The 19,226-nt window shown below is 44.2% G+C and overlaps 1 protein-coding gene across 1 annotated transcript in view; it reads right to left on the bottom strand.

Moving 5' to 3' along the window:
- Positions 1-362: 362 nt before the first annotated feature.
- The window catches only part of krtcap3 (keratinocyte associated protein 3), a 44,818-nt gene continuing 25,954 nt past the window's right edge, over positions 363-19,226 (bottom strand). Inside the window, exons 3-7 of the mRNA XM_072265810.1 lie at positions 18,699-18,758; positions 14,665-14,865; positions 13,659-13,793; positions 8,245-8,343; positions 363-4,520 (exon numbers count right to left, since the gene is read on the bottom strand). Coding sequence (XP_072121911.1) covers positions 8,254-8,343; positions 13,659-13,793; positions 14,665-14,865; positions 18,699-18,758 — 486 coding nt within the window. The 3' untranslated portion in view covers positions 363-4,520; positions 8,245-8,253. The remainder of the gene's footprint in view (positions 4,521-8,244; positions 8,344-13,658; positions 13,794-14,664; positions 14,866-18,698; positions 18,759-19,226) is intronic.

Below are 19,226 nucleotides of genomic sequence, written 5' to 3'. Positions count from 1 at the left end.
GGAGTAAGTGCTACAGTTACAGAAAAGTGCAGTGCAAGTAAACAATAAGGTTTAAGGTCATAACGAGGTAGATTGTGGGGTCACGCCTCCACCTTATATTAAAACCGTGGATTAGACGCTGTCCTTGAGCCTGGTGGCATGTACTTTCAGGCTTTTGTACCTTCTGCCCAGTGGGAGAGGGTGAGAAGAGGGAATGTCTGGGGTAGGTGGGTCTTTGATTATGGAGGCTGCTTTCTTGAGGCAACGAGAAGGTTAGAAAAGGGTTATTTCCTGAGAACTGTCCGCAAGCCAGACCTATCCATTTTGTAAAACTAGCCATATCATATTTTATTTCCTGTTATGTAAACAGATACACAAACATGCAGGGAATCAAAAATCAGGTTTAATATCATTGGCACATGTCATGACTTTTTTTTTGTTTGCGACAGCAGTACAGTGCAATACATTAAAAATTTATAAATTATGATAAGAAATATATACAGTTTCTCTTTTGCTCCCCTTTTGGATGACTTGTTTTGTGTATACAGGACTCCTTAAAGGTGTCCTGGACACTGCGGAGGCCAGTGCCCATGATGGAGCTGACTTAAGTTTACAAATCTCTGGAGTTTACTGCAATCCTGTGCAGTAGTCTCTTCCCATTGTTAGAATGCTCTCCACAGTACATCCTGTAGAAGTTTGCAAGTGTTTTCGGTGACATACCAAATCTCCTCAAACTCCAGATGAAATATGTGCCTTCTTTGTAGCTGCATCGATATGTTGGGCCCAGGATAGATCTTCAGAGATGTTGACACCCAGGAACTTGAAATTGCTCACTCCCTTCCACTTCTGATCCCTTCATATGAGGATTGGTGTGTGTTCCCTCATCTTGCCCTTCCTGAAGTCCACAATCAGTTCTTTGGTCTTACTGACCTTGAGTGCAAGTTTGTTGCTGTGACTCCACTCTACCAGCTGATATATCTCGCTCCTGTACACTGGAACGTACACTCTTGAAACTCATTAATCAATACCACTAATCGTTATTGCTATCCTGAAAAAATATTTAAAAATTTACAGAATAATTTCCATATTCAGATTTCAGTAAAATAGACTTCTGTAACTGGATACAATTACAATGTGCACCAGAATTGTTTTAGTGACCTCTCTACCATCTGGTGGTTATGCCAGGAACTACAACATCCTCTTGAAATCATAAATGCTTCTTTTCAGAAAAGGAAAAAAGACCATAAAACCACAAGTTACAGGAGCAGAGTCAGGCCATTCCGCCCATTGACTGCGTTCAATCATGGCTGATTTTTGTTCATCCCCATTCTTCCACCTTCTCCCATTAATCCAGAACACTCTCACCAATCAAGAACCATCAATCTCTACCTTAAATACACCCAATGACTTGTTAGGGAGGTAAACCGCACTCAGTGTAAGAAAAATCAAGGAATTTATTGTGGATTTTGGGAAGGGGACGTCAAGAGAACACACACCAGTCCTCATCGAAGGGTTAGCAGTAGAAATGATGAGCAAATTCCAAGTTCCTGGGGGTCAACACCTTTGAAGATCTATATGGACCTAAGCTCTATTCATGCAGTTACGCAGAAGGCATGCCAAGGGCTTTATTTCATTAGGAGTTTGAGATTTAGTAAGTCACGAAAGACTCTGGTAAATTTCTACAGTTGTACTGCAGAGAGCATTCTGATTGGTTGCAATACCGTCTGGTGCGAAGGCTCCAATGTATAGGATTGAAAGAAGCTGCAGAGGGTTGTAGATTCAGTCAGCTCCACTGGGCACAAGTTGTCCCAGCATCGAGGATATCTTTGAAAGGTATTGTCTCAAGAAGGTGGCATCCATCATTAACGTCTCCCATCACCCAGGACACGCTGTCTTCTCATTACTACCATCAAGGAGGAGATACAAGAGCCTGAAGATGCTCACTCAAACGTTCTAGGAATATCTCCTCCTCCTCTGCCACAAAACAACGAATTTCACGACGTATGTCGGATGCAAGATTCAGATTTATTTATCACATGCACACTGAAGTATGTCCTTTGCGTCAGCAACCAAGGCTATGATCGGGGCGGCCCGCAAGTGTTGCCACTCATTCCAGCACCAGTAGAGCATGCCCACAATGCTCGGCAGGAGAACAGAGATCACAACAAGCAACAGAGCAACACCAGCGAATCAAGCCCCGTTCCTCCCTCCCACCCATGCAAATAAAGAGTCCCCCAACCCCAGCACAGGCTGTCTCCAGCCTCCAGCAGACTCGGACTCGGACTTGCCGACAATGGGCCACTGGACTCCCAGACAACAGGCCTCAGTGATAATAAACCTAATTCTGATTCTTTGTCTGGTTGAAGCAGCTTCAGACCCACAGTAATAACTCCCAACCAAGAGAAGCAGTTAGCTCAAAAGTACCTCAGGTTTGGAGCTGAGTCTTTGCTTCACCATTGTCACCCACATCACATCAAAAGCAATTGCCAGTCTAATTTAGAAAAAGAGCTAATTCAATCTTGGCTTAAAATCTAAAATCAAACCAAGCAAAACTTGAAATTGCACAGAATATCCATTAGCAATCTTTATTTGAAACAATGACACTTAACATGATGAATTAACTGTACATCCACAACAAAAATGAACAGTGCTAACATTTAATATCTGCACCTGCTTCATAAAGTTCCTACATGGTTTCATATAAAGTCAAATGAAGCTCATGAATTTGGCATCACCTCTGGAATCACCTCATCCCTTGGTCCCAAGGCTGAGCTGAAGGAGTACTTTACTTTGTTGCTAACATAGTCTGTCACCATGACACTCACTGGGACTGCTACGCCTTCCCCTCCCTATCCCAAGGCACTGCTCTGAGATCAGCCAAGTCAGCATGCACCAAACCCAGGAACCTGCTCAACCACTTCTCAACTACTCCCTTGCCAAGTAAGCCTGGAGCTCCACTGTGCTGACTCGCCAGCTGCTCTTAAAGGAACAATCACAGGGGTTTTGATATCCACCCAGATGCTGTATCCATGAGGCCACAGGCTTATCCTTCCTTTAGAACACAACCCCCAGCAGCAAAGGAAGCAACCCAGTAAACTTACAACCACATTTCAAGGTAAAGATACCAAAATAGAGAGCCCTCTCCATCAGCCTATCACCACCACCCACCACCTGGACCCATGCAGCACCTGCCAGCCCCTTCACTCCACCCTTTTATACTGGCTATCTCCCCCCTCTACTTTTTCAGTCCAGATGAAGGATCTCAACCCAAAATGTCTAATGTCTATTCTGCCTCCATAGATGCTGCCTGACCCATTGAGCTCCTCCAGCTACCCAAGTACTCCAGGTTTAGTCTCCCCAAAACCCTTGTACAGTTACAAAAGGTCCCCCCATCCTGCTAATTCTCCCAGTGAAGACTAAATCCCAATCCCGTTGGTAGAACCACAGAACAAATGGATTAAGCTTTTGCTGCCTTAACTCAGCACCGAGAGTTCTGGAGCTCGGTCCGCCTGAAACCCCGAAGCTGAAAAATACAGGTTCCATTTTATTTATCACGTGCATATCGAAACGCACAGCGAAATACGTTGTTTGTGTCAAAAGTGCTAGAGCTTTGTCATCACTTGCCCAACTCAACAGTAAGCACGGAGGGGAACAGTCAACGCTTCGGGCCGAGATTTCGGCCGGAAACGTTCACTGCTCAGAGACTGCCTGACCCGCTAAGTTCCTCCAGCACTTTGTGTGTGTTGCTCAGGATTTCCAGCCTCTGCAGAATCTCACGTGTTTATAACGTTACAGTGAGAAGGTCCTGGGGGTAGGGGGCCTGTCGGTTTATGTGAGTGGGAGGAAAGGGGCTTGCTTTGCTGCTGTTATGCTCTGTGTTGTTCTGTCGAACACTGTGGACATGCTATGTGCGCACCAGAATGTGTGGTGACCAACTAGACGCCCTCAGGTTGTGTTGGTTGTTAACGCAAAGAACGCACTTCGCTGCACGCACGCGTGATACGTAAATAAATTTGAATCTGAAACAGAAAGGCCACAACAGGAGCACCACCAAACCTGTTTCTACATGCAAACTGAGATGGGGCAGGGGAGCCCGAGAAAGCTGGGGAGAGGGAGGTGGAACAAACATGGATGGGGAAAGGAGAATAGATCCTATAAGAATGGCAACCAAATTACAAGGGCAATTCATCGAGGAGCATCTCCATGGAACTAACATCAGCATAAACAGGTATCCATAGGCTTCATCATGACAGCAGGTGATGAGTTAATACTGCAAAACTGATATCCGATTGCTTGGACAACAACCACTCAGAATGTCTCACCCGTAGATTTTCTTCAAAAACACATTTAAAAAGAGAAATAGGGAACCAAAGGCTTTTTAAAGAATACATTATTAAAAACTCTGACAATCCCCTTCCCCTTAAAAATACCCAAGTACTGTCAACATCAATTATCTCACACAAACTGTACAAACATGAAATGTTGCTCGAAGTCTGAAGAGAAAACTGAAAGGTGGAAATTCCCAGTGAGTCAGGCAGCATCTGTGGAGAGAGAAAGACGGTTAACACGTTTTCAGGTTAGTGAGTGTTAACTCCCTAAGCTAGGATGAGCAATGTGGGAAAAAGAGAAATTGGTAGGAATAAATGCCAATAAATGCCAGGGAACTAATACATGTGGCAATAATGAACCAGTGCTAATACCAGTCTACATCGAGGCAGAGTTGCTGAAATCTGGAACTGGAAACAAAGCATCAAAGGAACTCAGTGGGTCAGGCCGCATCTTTGGAGGGAAATGAACAGTTGATGTCTGGTCAAGACCCTTCATCGGAACTGACCGGCACTTGGCGAGTTGCAGCAATAACCTACATCATAGTGCTTTGGAAGAGATGGTCACAGAGAAAGCAAATGCTCTTGTTGTCGTCTTCCAGAATTCCAAAGATTCTGGAATTGACCAGAATCAGAAGGGTAGAAAATGTGATCCAGCTATTTTTTATAAAAAGGGAGGGATGAAAACCAGGGAGTTACCAGCTTGTACCAACAGTAGATTATGAAAACAATAATAATATTTAGCAGATTTAGCAAGGAAAATCATTTTTGAACTTAGAACATGGAGCATTTCAGCTCACAATATTGTACTGACCTTTTAACCTACTTTAAGATCAATCCAACCCTTCCCTCCCACACAGCCGAAGCATTGACTACCCTACTTTTCCCCCCAAGTACTTTGTGGATGTGATTAATAGAACCAATAAAGAGTGAACCAATAGATGTGGCATATTTGGATTTTCTGAAGGCTTTGGGTAAGATTCCTCATGGGAAGCTGGGCAAAAAGGTTGGAGCAAACAGAATTGGGGGAACAGACTGACATCTGCCAAAGGTTGGTTGTTGGACTGCAAGCAACATGTAGAACAAAGAGGGTCTTTGGCAGCTGGTGATTAGTGACCAGAATCCATATTCGGGTCCCAAATGTTCATGACATTTACCACCCACAATCTAGATGAATCATGCAGGAGGTTTGAGGGGCCAATCACCATAGTAATGCTCCAATATTTTATGTTCTTTCATTAAAGATAGGTTCTGATGTAAAGACATTAACTTTGCTTCAGTCCCTGCAGATGATGCCTGACCTGTTGAGTATTTTCAACAGTTTTTTAAAAAAATTTTACCACACAAACCCTTGATATGTTTGAGTTTTCCAATAGCATCCTTGAATGCTGCTGTGGCATCATCCATTACCTTTCTTAATTTGCTTTCAGTTGACTCTCTTGCAGGGGATTTGGCATGCAAGTGGTGGATGGATCTCCAATCAAGCTGTAGTTGTCTCAGCCAATCATGGTGCCTTATTACTTGCCCTTCTGTTTTTAACTATATACAAGCCCAGTGTGGCTTGTTGGTTGTTGTATTTCACTGTTACGAATGTCATTCCCATGGGAATCATCTTTTATCTGGTATAAGTTCTCAGTTGGATATCTGCAGGTTTCAGTTTAGTATCTTTGAAACGCTGTTCAAACTCATTTTGTGAAATAGCTGAAAAAAGCTTTTTTTAATTAATTTGTCATTCACTTCCCAGTGTCAGCCATATTGCTTGTCTATTACTATTTTCACATTTTAAATCTCAAGACCTCGCAGTCCTGTGTTGGTCTCATCATTATCAGATTGTTCATCAACAGTATGCAGAGTAGTGCTGGTTTTGAAACTGCAACTTGACTTTTTAACTTTTTCTCTTCCCTGTGCAGTCCATTTATTTTTGTCTGTATGACATGCTCTTCATATATGCACTACTTTGTTGCTTTTTTTTTAAATCAAGCTTCGCCTTTAAGCCTGCATTGGTCTGGCGTATGTGAACCCCTGCCACAGTGGTAACACAATTTATTTGGCCAGGCTGGTTTCGGTTTAGTTGCTGTAATTTTTTTCATGGTCACTTTCATTCCTGACTGCATCTCAACTGCAGTTTCCACTGAAACAGCGATTTCAACTGCTCTTTTAAATGTAAGCTGTGCTTCAGTTCCACAAACTAAATGATCTCTCAATGCACTATTAAGCCCATTAATGAACTGACAATGCTCAATCTCTACAATTCAGCCATGTGCACTGAAACGGACTCCCCCTAACTTTTGATTCCCCTCTTAAAACCAAAGTGTTCTGCAATCAACAAAAGTTTTGGTTTTAAATATTTCTGCATTACTTTCATGATACTAGCTAAGCTCATTTCAGCTGGTTTGGTTTAAGTAGTTAAACTTTGAAGCAAACTGTATGCCTTTAAATCCAATGCACTCAGCAAAATTGGCATCCGCTTGTCACTGGCTATTTAATTTGCTTTAAATTACTGCTCAATTTGCTCAGTATACATGAGCCAGTAATCTGTTTTGTAATCAAACTCGTTAATCTTTCTGATGTAGCCAGCAATTTCTGCTCTTTTATTCATGATTATTTTCAGCCGGTACTCACTGTTTATGAACCTGTGAATTCTTCTGCTTTCTGCTTTTTTGAAAAAAACTCGACTGTCTCTACAAGTGCTACTCTGTTTTTTTTACTTAACTGTTCCTCACTGCACTGTGTTTTTTCTTGAATCTCTCGCTGCACTTCAAGAAGTAGGTAATCGTCTCAGGTTAATTTTAAAAATATCTCATTGCCACTGTTATGTTTTGTAACATTAAACTAATTAAAAGAAAGTCGCAGAAGTCCAAAATGTGAGTTTAACGTGCTGTTTTAATTTAAGTGAGGCATACACGTATTACTAGGTAGCGTCATGACGAATGCAATTCATGTAGTTTCATATATAGCCTGTAGTGAATTACTTAAACAGGAATACTTAATCAAACAATATATTTACAATAGTGCTCAAATATTAAACACACAGCACAATCCTTGTTCAGAACAGCAACATTTTTTTTACCTGTGCACATTTAAACAGTAAAATCAGACCCAGAGTCACTTTCATTTAAAATAAAGTACAAATTAGTTGATAGAGTCATGAAGCACTACAACACTGAAAGTCCCTTCAGCCCATCTAGTCCAGTGCAACCTGATCTTCTGCCAGTGCCATCTGCTTGCATTGGGACCATATCTCACCAAACCCCTCCCATCCACATCCTATAAAACTTAGCTTAAATGTAACAATTGAACTGATATTCACCATTTCCACTGGCAGCTCGTTCCATACTCTCAACCACCCTCTAAGTTCCCCCTCATGTTCCCCTTAAACATGTTACCTTTCACCCTAAACACATGACCTCTGGTTCTAGTCTCACCCAATCTCAGCAGAAAAATCCTGCAAGCATTCACCTTATCTGTATGCCTCATAATTTTGTACAATCCTTTAAGATCTTCCCTTATTCTCCTGCGCTCCAGGAAACAAAGTCCTAGCTTATTAAACCCTTTTCTTCTAACTCAGGTTCTCAAGTCCCTGCAGCATCCTTGTACTCCTATAATTTTATTGGTATCTTTCCTACTGGCAGGTATAGCCACTTGCTTTGAAGAGGTCACTTGAAAATCCCAGCAACAGCCTTGTAAATTTTATTGTTTGGCACTAGAATCCTGCAGAACACTCTGAGCTAAAAACAGAAATTAAATAGCCACTGCTGACATAGGAGATTGTAGACACTAGAATCTAGTTGATCTACAAATTTAACTCCTTTATGTACCCAATCCCCCAATTTTGGATTAATTTGGGATGAGGAAAAGAAATGTAAAGGTCAATTTTGCAATATTGGTCAGATAGTGAAAAAACTTCAATGAATCGTGCTGCTGCGGGGCCACCACTTACCCAATGCTTCTACAGATGAACTTCCCTGCTTTCACTGATGAGTTTGTAAGTTTCCAGTTCTCTGCATTTCTTCCCTTTTGCTGGATCTTCTTCCTCAATCTGTCAGAACCAGAATCAGAACCACGTTTATTGACATATGACTTGAAATTTGTTGTTTTATGTCAGCAGTACAGTGCAAGACATTGAAAAAAATACTCCAGATTGCAAAATGAAATAGTGAAAGAGGAAAAGTGAGCTCCATTCAGAAATCTTTTGGTGGAGGGGAAGGAACTGTTCCTAAAACATTGAGAGTGTGTCTTCAGGCTTCTGAGCTTCTTTCTTGATGGTAGAAATAAGAAGAGGGCTTGTCCTGGATGATAACGGTCCTTCATGATGGATGCCGCCATTTTGAAGGATGATTCTGGAGTTATTGAACATGTCTGCCAACCCAGTCACTTTGAAACTGCTGGAGTTTTGGGAGCAAAATGCCGTCACTTGATTTGTACAAGGGGAAGCCCAATTCACGCTGTGAGAAATCACCGCCAACAACACCAAATACGGTAACATCGCTCAGTAACCCCACAGCTGTAAGAGTAGTGAGTATACTCGAACACCCGCCTGAACACGATAAATACTGATCACTGAAAACTCACCTTTTACAGACTTTTGGACTTCCGGCATCTGAGCACACCAAACAGTTGCTCTCCTTGCCCAGCCTCAGTGATGGAAAGCCCTCAGAGTTAATGGATCACATGCTGTCTCTCCTGGGAAATCACGGTCCTTGCTTTATTTTTAAAGAACTCTTCATGCAGCAAATGCCTGATCAAGTTCACATATCCCTTGCTAATGTCCCTGAGAAGGACCATAGGGAGCTTGTAAAATGGCTGATAGTCTACAGTCAACTAGGCAGCAATACATCATTCCTCCTCCTTTCTCTACCTCAATAGCCCAGTCAGCAAGGCCCCCAACATAACGACACATGTGGCTACAAAGCAGACGATGCCAGGCCTGTGGTTTTACCATGCTTGCTTTGGTACAAAGTCTAGGCAGTGCCAACCACCTTGAAGCTTTGACAGTGCCGGCACATCAGGGCATCAGAGGTCTGTGCCAGGGTCACCGACTGTTCATCACTGACACCCTTTCAGGGCGACATTTCCAGTGTGACACGGGTGCCCAAGTGAGTGTGCTGCCAGCATCGCCTCTTGATGAGAAGGCAAAGAGTGACAAAACCTCGCTGGATGGGCCAATGGCAGCAGGATCCAGACACAGGACATGACGGGAAATACTCTGCTTCAGTGGGCGACGCTACACATGGAACTTCATCCTGGCTAAAGTGGCTAGACCTCTGCTCGATGCAGATTTCCAGTGCACCCACAGACTTCGCCCCTCCATATGGTCCCTAAATCTGATGGTGGTTGCCACCCATGTGGTGATTACAGACACCATAACGAGGCCACCACCCCGCATTGTTACCCGGTCCCACACATCCAAGACTTTCCAACACAATTAGACAGAAAGTCAAATTTTTCCCAAAGTTGATGGGCTCTGTATTAAATGATTTAGATTTTCTTTTTGTTTACCTGATGACATACTTGTTGCCAGTGCATCCAAATCTGAACACGTATCTCATCTCCGCACACCTTTCCAGTGCTTAAGCCAACACTGGTTGATTATTAACCCTGCCAAATGCCAGTGGGAGTTGTCAACCATTGACAGAAGGTGTGAAACCCCTCCCATAAAAAGTAGCGGCTATTATGGATTTCCCACTACTAAAAAACTACAGGAGTTTTTACATAAGGTGAATTTTTATCACTGCTTCATTCCGCGAGCTGCTGAACTTATGCTCCCCTGTGCAGTGCACTTAAAAGCAACACCCTGATCAAGTGCTTGACTGGTCAGTGGACGTGACTAGGGTGTTTGATGAAACCAAACCAGCTCTTTCCTCTTGGCGCTCCCACTCCCCAACGTACCCATAACCAATACTACTGACGCCTCACACGGTGTCGCGGCTGTGCATGAACAGTCGGTCGGAGGCATGTGGCAGCCACTAGCCTTCTTCAGCCGGCAACTCTATCCCCCAAAAGGAAGTACTGCACATTTGACGATGAGCTTCTCAGTCTTTAGCTGGCTGTCTGCCACCTTCCTTTTCTTCCAGATGGTCGCCATTTCACAGCCTTTGTTCACCACTAACCCATCATGCACGCGATGGCCAAGATATCAGGCCCTTGGTCTGCAAAGCAGCAACACCATCTAGCCTATATATCTGAGTTCACAACTGATGTATAACGTATCAATGGGGAAAAGTATAAAGCCTTGGCTGATTGCCTCTCACGGCCAGCCATTGAGCCCATACACATAGGGGTTGACTATGACGGCATGGTAGCCACCAAGCTACTGACCCAGATATCCAGGTTTACCAAACAGCAGTCACAGGCCTGCAGCTGGCTGACATGAAGTTCGGGGAAGCTGGGGTTTCTCTCCTGTGCGATGTCTCAAGCGGATGCCCTCATCCCATTGTGCCCGCAAAATGGAGACAGACTGTTTTCAACCGCATAGGTGGCCTCTCGCATCTGGCCCAGAAGGCCTCACAGAAACTGGTTGCGCTAAAGTTTGTGTGGCATGGCCTTAGAAAGGACGTGCGAGATTGGACTGCAGGCTGTGTGGAGTGCCAGGAGGCAACAATTAACCATCATGTTCAGGCACCAGTGGCACCTTTGAAGGTGCCTGAGTTACAGTCTGACCACGTCAATGTGGAACTTGTTGGCCCTCTTCCCCTCTCCCGTGGTTTCATGCACCTCCTTACCATGGTGGACCATACCACCAGATGGCCAGAGGTCTGCCCTCTCGCATCGACGATGGCACCAGACGTGGCTCAGGCTTTCATCAGCACCTGGGTTGCTTGGTTTGGCACCCTCTCTGATGTTTTCTCTGACCGTGGTCCCCAATTCATTTCAGACCTCTGGGCTGCGATGGCCCAGAATCTCAGCGTTAGGCTACATCACACCACAGTGTATCACCCACAGTCCAAAGGCCTACGTGAGTGGTTTCACCATTCCTTAAAGGCTGCTGGAGGGCTCAGAACAGCTCCAAAAGAGGACCTGCAGACGTCCACAGCTGAGTTGGTATATGGACAGCCATTACAAGTGTTAGGTGATTTCACTCCTGATACCACGACTGCCAGGTCAACAGTGTTCCACCCTCCTCAGTAAATTCAGTTCAATTCCTTTTCGCCTACCCATCTCCCATCTTGGCATACCTGTTGACCATATTCTGCTTCATTTGTTTTCATCCACCATGACACACATCATCCCCTCAGGCCCCTTACGATGGCCCATTCTACATTTTGGATCATGGAGAAAAGACTTTCATCATCGATAAGAGGGTTAAACCTGAATGTATGTTTGTAGATCACCCTAAACTGGCCCACCAAGATTTGGAATATTCCACTGCCATGCCCCTGGCATTACAACATGACCATGAATGTGTCAAAGCCCTTCCAGGCGAGCCAGAGGCACCTGCAGTTCCTCCACCCACAGAACAGGACCCAGGCCAGGCGGCTCATCTGAGCTCCAGACAGGCCCACAATACCGATCTTAGTGAACTCTGGGTGGGTCTGAGTAGGGTAACATAACTGGGAGAAATGTGCATAATTCACAGCCACCAACATTGAGTTGGAGTTTTGTTTCAAGGATCTGGTCTGACATGATGATGTTATTACGATAGGGGTTTTTAGCACGCTTTTGTTGTGTAGGTTTTGGAGTTCAATAAAATCTGTTATGGCTTTGTTAAACATAGAAACATAGAAAATAGGTGCAGGAGTAGGCCATTCGGCCCTTCGAGCCTGCACCGCCATTTATTATGATCATGGCTGATCATCCGACTCAGAACCCCGCCCCAGCCTTCCCTCCATACCCCTTGACCCCCGTAGCCACAAGGGCCATATCTAACTCCCTCTTAAATATAGCCAATGAACTGGCCTCAACTGTTTCCTGTGGCAGAGAATTCCACAGATTCACCACTCTCTGTGTGAAGAAGTTTTTCCTAATCTCGGTCCTAAAAGGCTTCCCCTTTATCCTCAAACTGTGACCCCTTGTTCTGGACTTCCCCAACATCGGGAACAATCTTCCTCCATCTAGCCTGTCCAATCCCTTTAGGATTTTATACGTCACTTTATTTTCTTTGCAGAAACCTACACTATCTTATGCGCAATAGGAGGAGTGGAGGAAGAGGACAGATTGTATAGGGTGGGAGGGTCTTCGATTATGCTGACTGCTTTACCAAGACAGCAAAAAGTGTAGAAAGGAATCTGGTTTTTGTGATGTGCTGAGCTGTGTCCACAATTCTCTTGCAGTTTCTTGTCACTTTGAGCAGTGCAGTTGCCACATCAAGCCACTGTGCGTCAATAAAAAACTGCTGAAGGTCAAAGGGAACATGACAAATTTCTTTGACCTCCTGAGGAAGTTGGTGAGCTTTCTTGGCCACAGGGTCCATATGGTTGGAGAAGGATAGGCTATTAATGTTCCCTCCTATCAACCCTCCAGGAGGACCACAACATTGTCATGGTTTGTAGGCCTGTGTGCCTCAATGACTCAGAGAGCTATGTTGGCTGGAGTCATGGCTTGATGCTTTGGTGTTGGTAGGGTCACCCATGCCAAACAGGTCAAAGCGTACAGGCCAGACTAAGAGTGGTCCACTGGTCCTCCAGGTTCGGGGGTTCAGCTCACGGTTAACAACCCTGACTGGTGAAACCAAACTGTCAGGGAAACTGCAGTGAAGAATCCTTCTACATCCGAGTGTGACGGTATTCCCAAGTCTCCATCCGGGACTTGTGTGACTGACAGTAGTGAAGGAAGCACTGAACACCGCCAGAGATGCAGGATCTTTACTGCTGCCCTAAACGTGATGTGATGTGATGGGGGGAGAGAGATAGAGAGAGATAGAGAGATAGAGAGAGAGAGAGATACAGAGAGAGAGAGAGAGAGAGAGAGAGACAGATTGAGAGGTACAGAGAGAGACAGAGAGATAGAGAGAGAGACAGAGAGACAGAGAGATAGAGACAGAGAGAGATAGAGACAGAGAGAGATAGAGACAGAGATAGAGATAGAGACAGATAGATAGAGAGATACAGAGATAGAGAGATAGAGATAGAGATAGAGATAGAAAGAGAGAGAGAGAGAGAGAGAAATTAAAAAAAAAGAGTAACTCCCATCAACCTGAAGCTCTCAACCTCAACACCATTGATGTGGTCAAGAGCATTTGCACTGCCCCCCACTTCCTGAAGTCAATGACCAGCTCTTTCGTTTTGTTGCCAATGAGTTAAATATCAGATCCCTCTCCTCCCGCCTTATGAGGAATGCCTACAGCATAGGCATGGTGTAGAAGGGGGAGAATGTAAAGACATCACACGCCTCCTTAGCCCCCAATACGCAACTCACCCGGTCCACCATGTCGTTCTGCCCACAGGGGCTAATCCCACGAAGAATCATTGCCACAACGAGGCAACGGGCAGAGAGGATACCCTCCACTGTGGCCAGCACCATTGATGGGATCCATAATGCCAGAGTGGTATCCTGGAAATGGACAGAGAGGGAGAACTGTTAGATCAAACAAAACACAAGACTTAGCAGCAGTCATAGAGTCATTGAAAACTACAGTCCTGTAGTAAACTGGATCAGCAAATACGTGGCTGACACCAAGATCTGAGGTGCAGTGGACAGTGATGAAAGCTATCAAGGTTTGCGATAGGATCTGGACCAGTCTGGAAAATGGCAGATGGAATTTAATGCAGACAAGCGTGAGGCACTATACTTTGTGAGGACAAACTAGGGTAGGACTCACACAGCGAATGGTAGGGCACTGAGGAGTGTAGTAGAACAGAGGGGTCCAGCAACACAGATTCATAATTCCTTTAAAGCAGTGTCACTGGTAGTTAAGGTCATAAAGAGAACTTTTGGAACATTGGCCTTCATAAATCAGAGTACTGAGTACAGGATTTGGCATTTTATGTTGAGTTTGTGTATGGTATTGGTGAGGAATAGTTTGGAGTATCGTGTGCAGTTCTGGTCACCTACTAAGGGAAAGATATCCATATGATTGAAAGTTAAGGGTGAAAGGTGAACTGCTTAAGGGGAACTTCTTCAGTCAGAGGGTGGGGTACTTGTGTGGGACAAGCTGACAGCAGAAGTGGTAGACATGGGTTTGCTTGCAACGTTTAAGAGAATTCTGGATACGCACATGGATAGGATAGATATAGAGGGCTGTGATGCAGGAGCAGGTCAGTGGGACTAGGCAGAATAACAGTTCAGCACAGATGAGATGGGCTGAAGAACCTGCCTTTGTGCTGTAGTTAGTCAATAGCTGTTGTAGGAGCAGACTTGGAGGGTCAAACACCATTTTCCTATCTTCATATTCCATAGCACCGTGCAACGATCAATTACTTACGTAGATGCGGGTTGTATCAAAGGGGCAGTTGTCGATTGTCATTGACCTGCCGGAAACAGCTGGCACCATGGTGGAGTTGCAGCCGGAGATCAGGTTCCTGCCTCCTTGGGACACTGTCAGTACGATGGCCAGAATCAGCCCAGCAGCACAGGCCAGTGACATGAAAGTGTTTAGTAGAGAGCTGATCAGCAGTCCCCAGTGCTGCAGAGAGAAAATCAGAACGTTAGCAAGATCAGTACACACAGGACTGCAATACGCACCCCTGCCGCACCTCAGGGAGTAATTTAACAGCTCACCTGCCTCAACGTTCATCAGAAAGCCACAAGACCATCAGTGCAGAATTAGGCCATTCAACCCATTGAGCCTGCTCCACCATTCCATCACGGCTGATTTACTATCCCTCTCAAACCCCATTCTCCCACCTTCTCCCCATAACCTTCGACGCCCTTACTAATCAAGAACCTATCAAGCTCTGCTTTACATATATCCAATGACTTGACCTCCACAGCCATCCATGGCAATGACTTCCAGATTCCCTACCATCCGGCTAAACAGACAATATCAAACAGTACAGGCCCTTTGGCCCACATTGTTGTGCCAACCCTTACCTACTCTATGATCAATCTAACCTTCCCCTCCCACATAGCCCTCCATTTTCCTTTCATCCATGTGCCTATCGAAGAGCCTTTTTAATGTCCCAAATGTATCTGTATCTGCCTCTACCACTACCCCTGGCAGTGTGTCCTGTGTAATAACCACTCTCTGTGTAAAAAAGCCTACCTCTAATATTCCCCCTATACTTTCCTCAAAACACCTTAGTGTTATTCTCCCTTGTATTAGCCACTTCTCCCCTGGGAAAAAGGTGCTGGGTGTCCATTCTATCTGTGCCTGTTATCATCTTGTATGGTCTATCAAGTCACCTCTCATCCTCCTTTGGCCCAAAGAGAAAAGCCCTCGTCCTGTCCTCAAAAGACATGTTCTCTAGTCCAGGCAGCATCCTGCTAAACCTCTAAACCCTCTCTAAAGCATCCTATAATGAGGTGACCAGAACTGAACACGATATTCCAAGTGTGGTCTGACCAGGGTTTTACGAAGCTGCAACATGATCATGTGGCTCTGGAACTCAATCTCCCCACGGATGAAGCCCAGCACACCACAACACCTTCTCAACCAGCCTGTCAACTTGAGGGATCTATGGACATGGACTCCAGGTGAACTGACACAGTGAAGTGAAGAACAATCAGCTAGAGTGGTAGGCTCAGTGGAAGTGGACAATGGAGTCATTGTGTGAGGACATGAAGATTGCAGTGTGACAGAGATGGATATAGCTGTGATCTGAAAGAGTGGGTGTGGTGAGATAGTGATTTCAGTCTGTGAAAAAATGTTCAAATTCAAAGTAAGGTTATTATCACAGTACATATATGTCACCATATTCTACCCTGAGATTCATTTTCTTGTGGGCATTGACAGTAAATACAAAGAAAGACAATGGAATCAATGAAAAACTGCACACAGCAAGGACAGACAGCCAGTGTGAAAAAGACAACAGAATGTGCAAATACAAAAAAAAATAAACAAAATAAATAAATAAGCAATAAGTATTGAGAAGATGAGTTGTAGACTCCTTAAAAGTGAGTCCATAGGTTGTGGGAACAGTTCACTGTTGAAGCTGAGTGAAATTATCCCCTCTGGTTCAGGAGTCTGATGGTTGAGGGGTGATAACTGTTCCTGAACCTGGTGGTGTGGGTCCTGAGGCTCCTGTACCTCCTTCCTGATGGTAGCAGTGAGAAGGGATGGTGGGAGTCTCAGATGAAGGATTCTCCATTCCTGTGATAGCGCTGCTTATGAATGTACTCAATGGTGGGGGGGGCTTTACCTGTGATGGACTGGGCCGTAGCCACTACTTTTTGCAGATTTTTCTGGTTTGTAGGGGGGAAGTCACAGGGATTGGGCAAACACGAGAAAACCTACAGATGCTGGAAATCCAAGCAACACACTCAAAACGCTGGAGAAACTTGGCAGGCTAACCAATATCTATGCAAAGGTGTACCCAGTCCACGTTTTGGGCCGAGATCCTTCACCGGGACAGGAAAGGAAGGGGAGAAGTCAGATAAAGAAGGTGGGGGAGGAGAGGAAATAGTAAAAGGTAGGTGATAGGTGAAACTGGGGGAGGGGAGAAGTAAAGAGCTGGGAAGTCGATTGGTGAAAGAGATAAAGGGCTGGAGAAGGGGAATCTGATAGAAGAGGACAGAAGGCCATGGAAGAAAGAGAAGGGGGAGGAGCACCAGAGGGAGGTGATGGGCAGGTAAGGAGATAAGGTGAGAGAGGGTAGCAGGAATGGGGGAAATGGTGAAGGAGGGGGCAATTAACAGAAGTTCGAGAAATCGATGTTCATGCCATCAGGTTGGAGGCTACTCAGATGGAATGTAAGGTGTTGTTCCTCCAACCTGAGTGTGGCCTCATCACAGCAGTAGAAGATACAATGGGATAAGCTTCCCTTATTTAAGATTAAACAGGATTGAGAAAAGGAACTCAATTTGACTTTTATGACGGAGGATTGGACAAGGATTCTGAAGCTGGTTAACTCTTCTTTGATCTGTGCTAGTCATTCACTGATTCAATTTAAAATTGTACATCGTTACCATTTGACAAAGGAGAGACTCTCTAAAATATTTCCTAATGTTGATAGTTATTGTGATAGATGTAAAACTGAGATAGCTACACTGACACATATATTTTGGTCTTGTTCTATACTGGAACAGTTCTGGAAGTCAGTTTTTTCGACAATTTCTAAAGCACTTAAAATTAATCTACAACCTAAGAAATTAACTGTGCTTTTCAGAATAATTCCTCAAAGTAACCATGGTATTTCTGTGTCTGACCAACATGTTACATTGACAGCTAGGAGGGCCATTTTGTTGAAGTGGAAGGATAAATCGGCTCCCACTTTGTCACAATGGTTCTCTCAAGTGATGCTATGTCTTAGTTTGGAGAAAATTAGAAGTCGAACCTTTGAACCTTTATTTGATTTTGAGAAAAGATGGGGCATATTTGCTCATTATTATCATTTGAGCTAGTTAATAGATTTTCCCCATGATCTAATTGTAAATTTTTTGGTATATTTTTCTTTCTTGTTGGCGGCTTGATGTTTATTTTTAGAAGTTTTTTGTATGACGCCTGGCTCCAGGGTTGAACACCTAATGGGTTTTTCCCCCCACTTTTTCTGCTAAGTAGGTTTTTTTTATTATCACAAAATTTTTTAATCTTTAAGATAGTGTTTTTTTCCTTGAGACATTCTAAGCGTTGTTACTTCAATGTACTCATGTTATTTTTTTGAATAGTAATAAAAAGATTTGACAAAAAAAAAACAGCAGTAGAAGAGGCCTTAGATTGAGATGTTGGAATGGGAATGGGAAGTAAACTTGAAATGGGTGGCCACTGGGAGATCCTGCTTTTTGTAGCGGACAAAGCGGTCTCCCAATCCACGTCAAGCAAGGTAGGCCGGAGTAGAATAAAGGATCTTACGAACTGAGTGTTCAAGAGGAAATACCAAGAATGACCAGAGGAAGAGAAACCAAAGGACAGCCAAAGAGTGAACACGTCAGCACCGATAAGACACAGAGCTGCTGGGATGAACAAGCAGGTCACAATGGAGCAATTAGTCCTTTAAAAGTAGTTGCCAAGTTTGGAACAGCCGATCATACCCAATGAGTCATTCCTTCTGAAATCTAAATACAAAAGTGGACATCAGGACAATGACAACGGGCATTGAGAAATAATTCATTGTTAAAGGAATAGAATAAGCTCTACTGGTTATTGAAGTATTAAGGGGTATAATTTAGCAGAGGTCTGCAGAGATAAGGCGTTAACTCATCGGACTAGTTACAGATGCAGGAGCCCACACCTTATGCAAACACCAGAAATGTTGTGCAATTTGGCTGGGATAATAACACAATCAATATCACACTACTTATAGCAGCCCTGTTTACAGTTTCAGTTCAGAGTGCAAGGGAAACAAGTTTGCAGCCACTTACCAGCTTCACTCTGAGCAGGTTTCGTGAGACTAAGATAGCAATGATTCCACTTGCAATACTCTGTTCAATTAAAAACAATAAAAGTTAGCCATGCCTCGAGTTAACCCTAACCCCAACCCAAATCGAAAAACACAAGAGATTCTGCAGAGGCTGGAAATCCAAAGCAACACACACAGAATGCTGGAGGAACTCAGCAGGTCAGGCAGCAACTATGGAAATAGTCGACATTTCAGGCCGAGTCCTGTTTATTCACGCCCATTGATGCTACCCGACCTGCACAGTTCCTGCTGCATCTTATGTGAGTTGCTTTGCGGCAATGATGGATTAAATAACGTGAGACCATGCAGAGCCCCAACAACATGTTGAAACGTACATCCCCAGACATGCATGGATTCCGAGCAACACACACAAAATGCTGGAGCAACTCAGCAGGTCGGACCGCTTCTATGGAGGGGAATAAAGAGTTAACGTTTCAGGACAACTCCCTTTATCCTCTCAAGGAGTTAACTTTGCAACCTCTAGCTGCTG

This window comes from Mobula birostris, chromosome 8 (genome assembly GCF_030028105.1).
Source record: "Mobula birostris isolate sMobBir1 chromosome 8, sMobBir1.hap1, whole genome shotgun sequence".
Lineage (NCBI taxonomy): Eukaryota > Metazoa > Chordata > Chondrichthyes > Myliobatiformes > Myliobatidae > Mobula > Mobula birostris.
The sequence above is the reverse complement of the archived record's forward strand: the minus strand, read 5'-3'. Positions and strand labels throughout refer to the sequence as shown.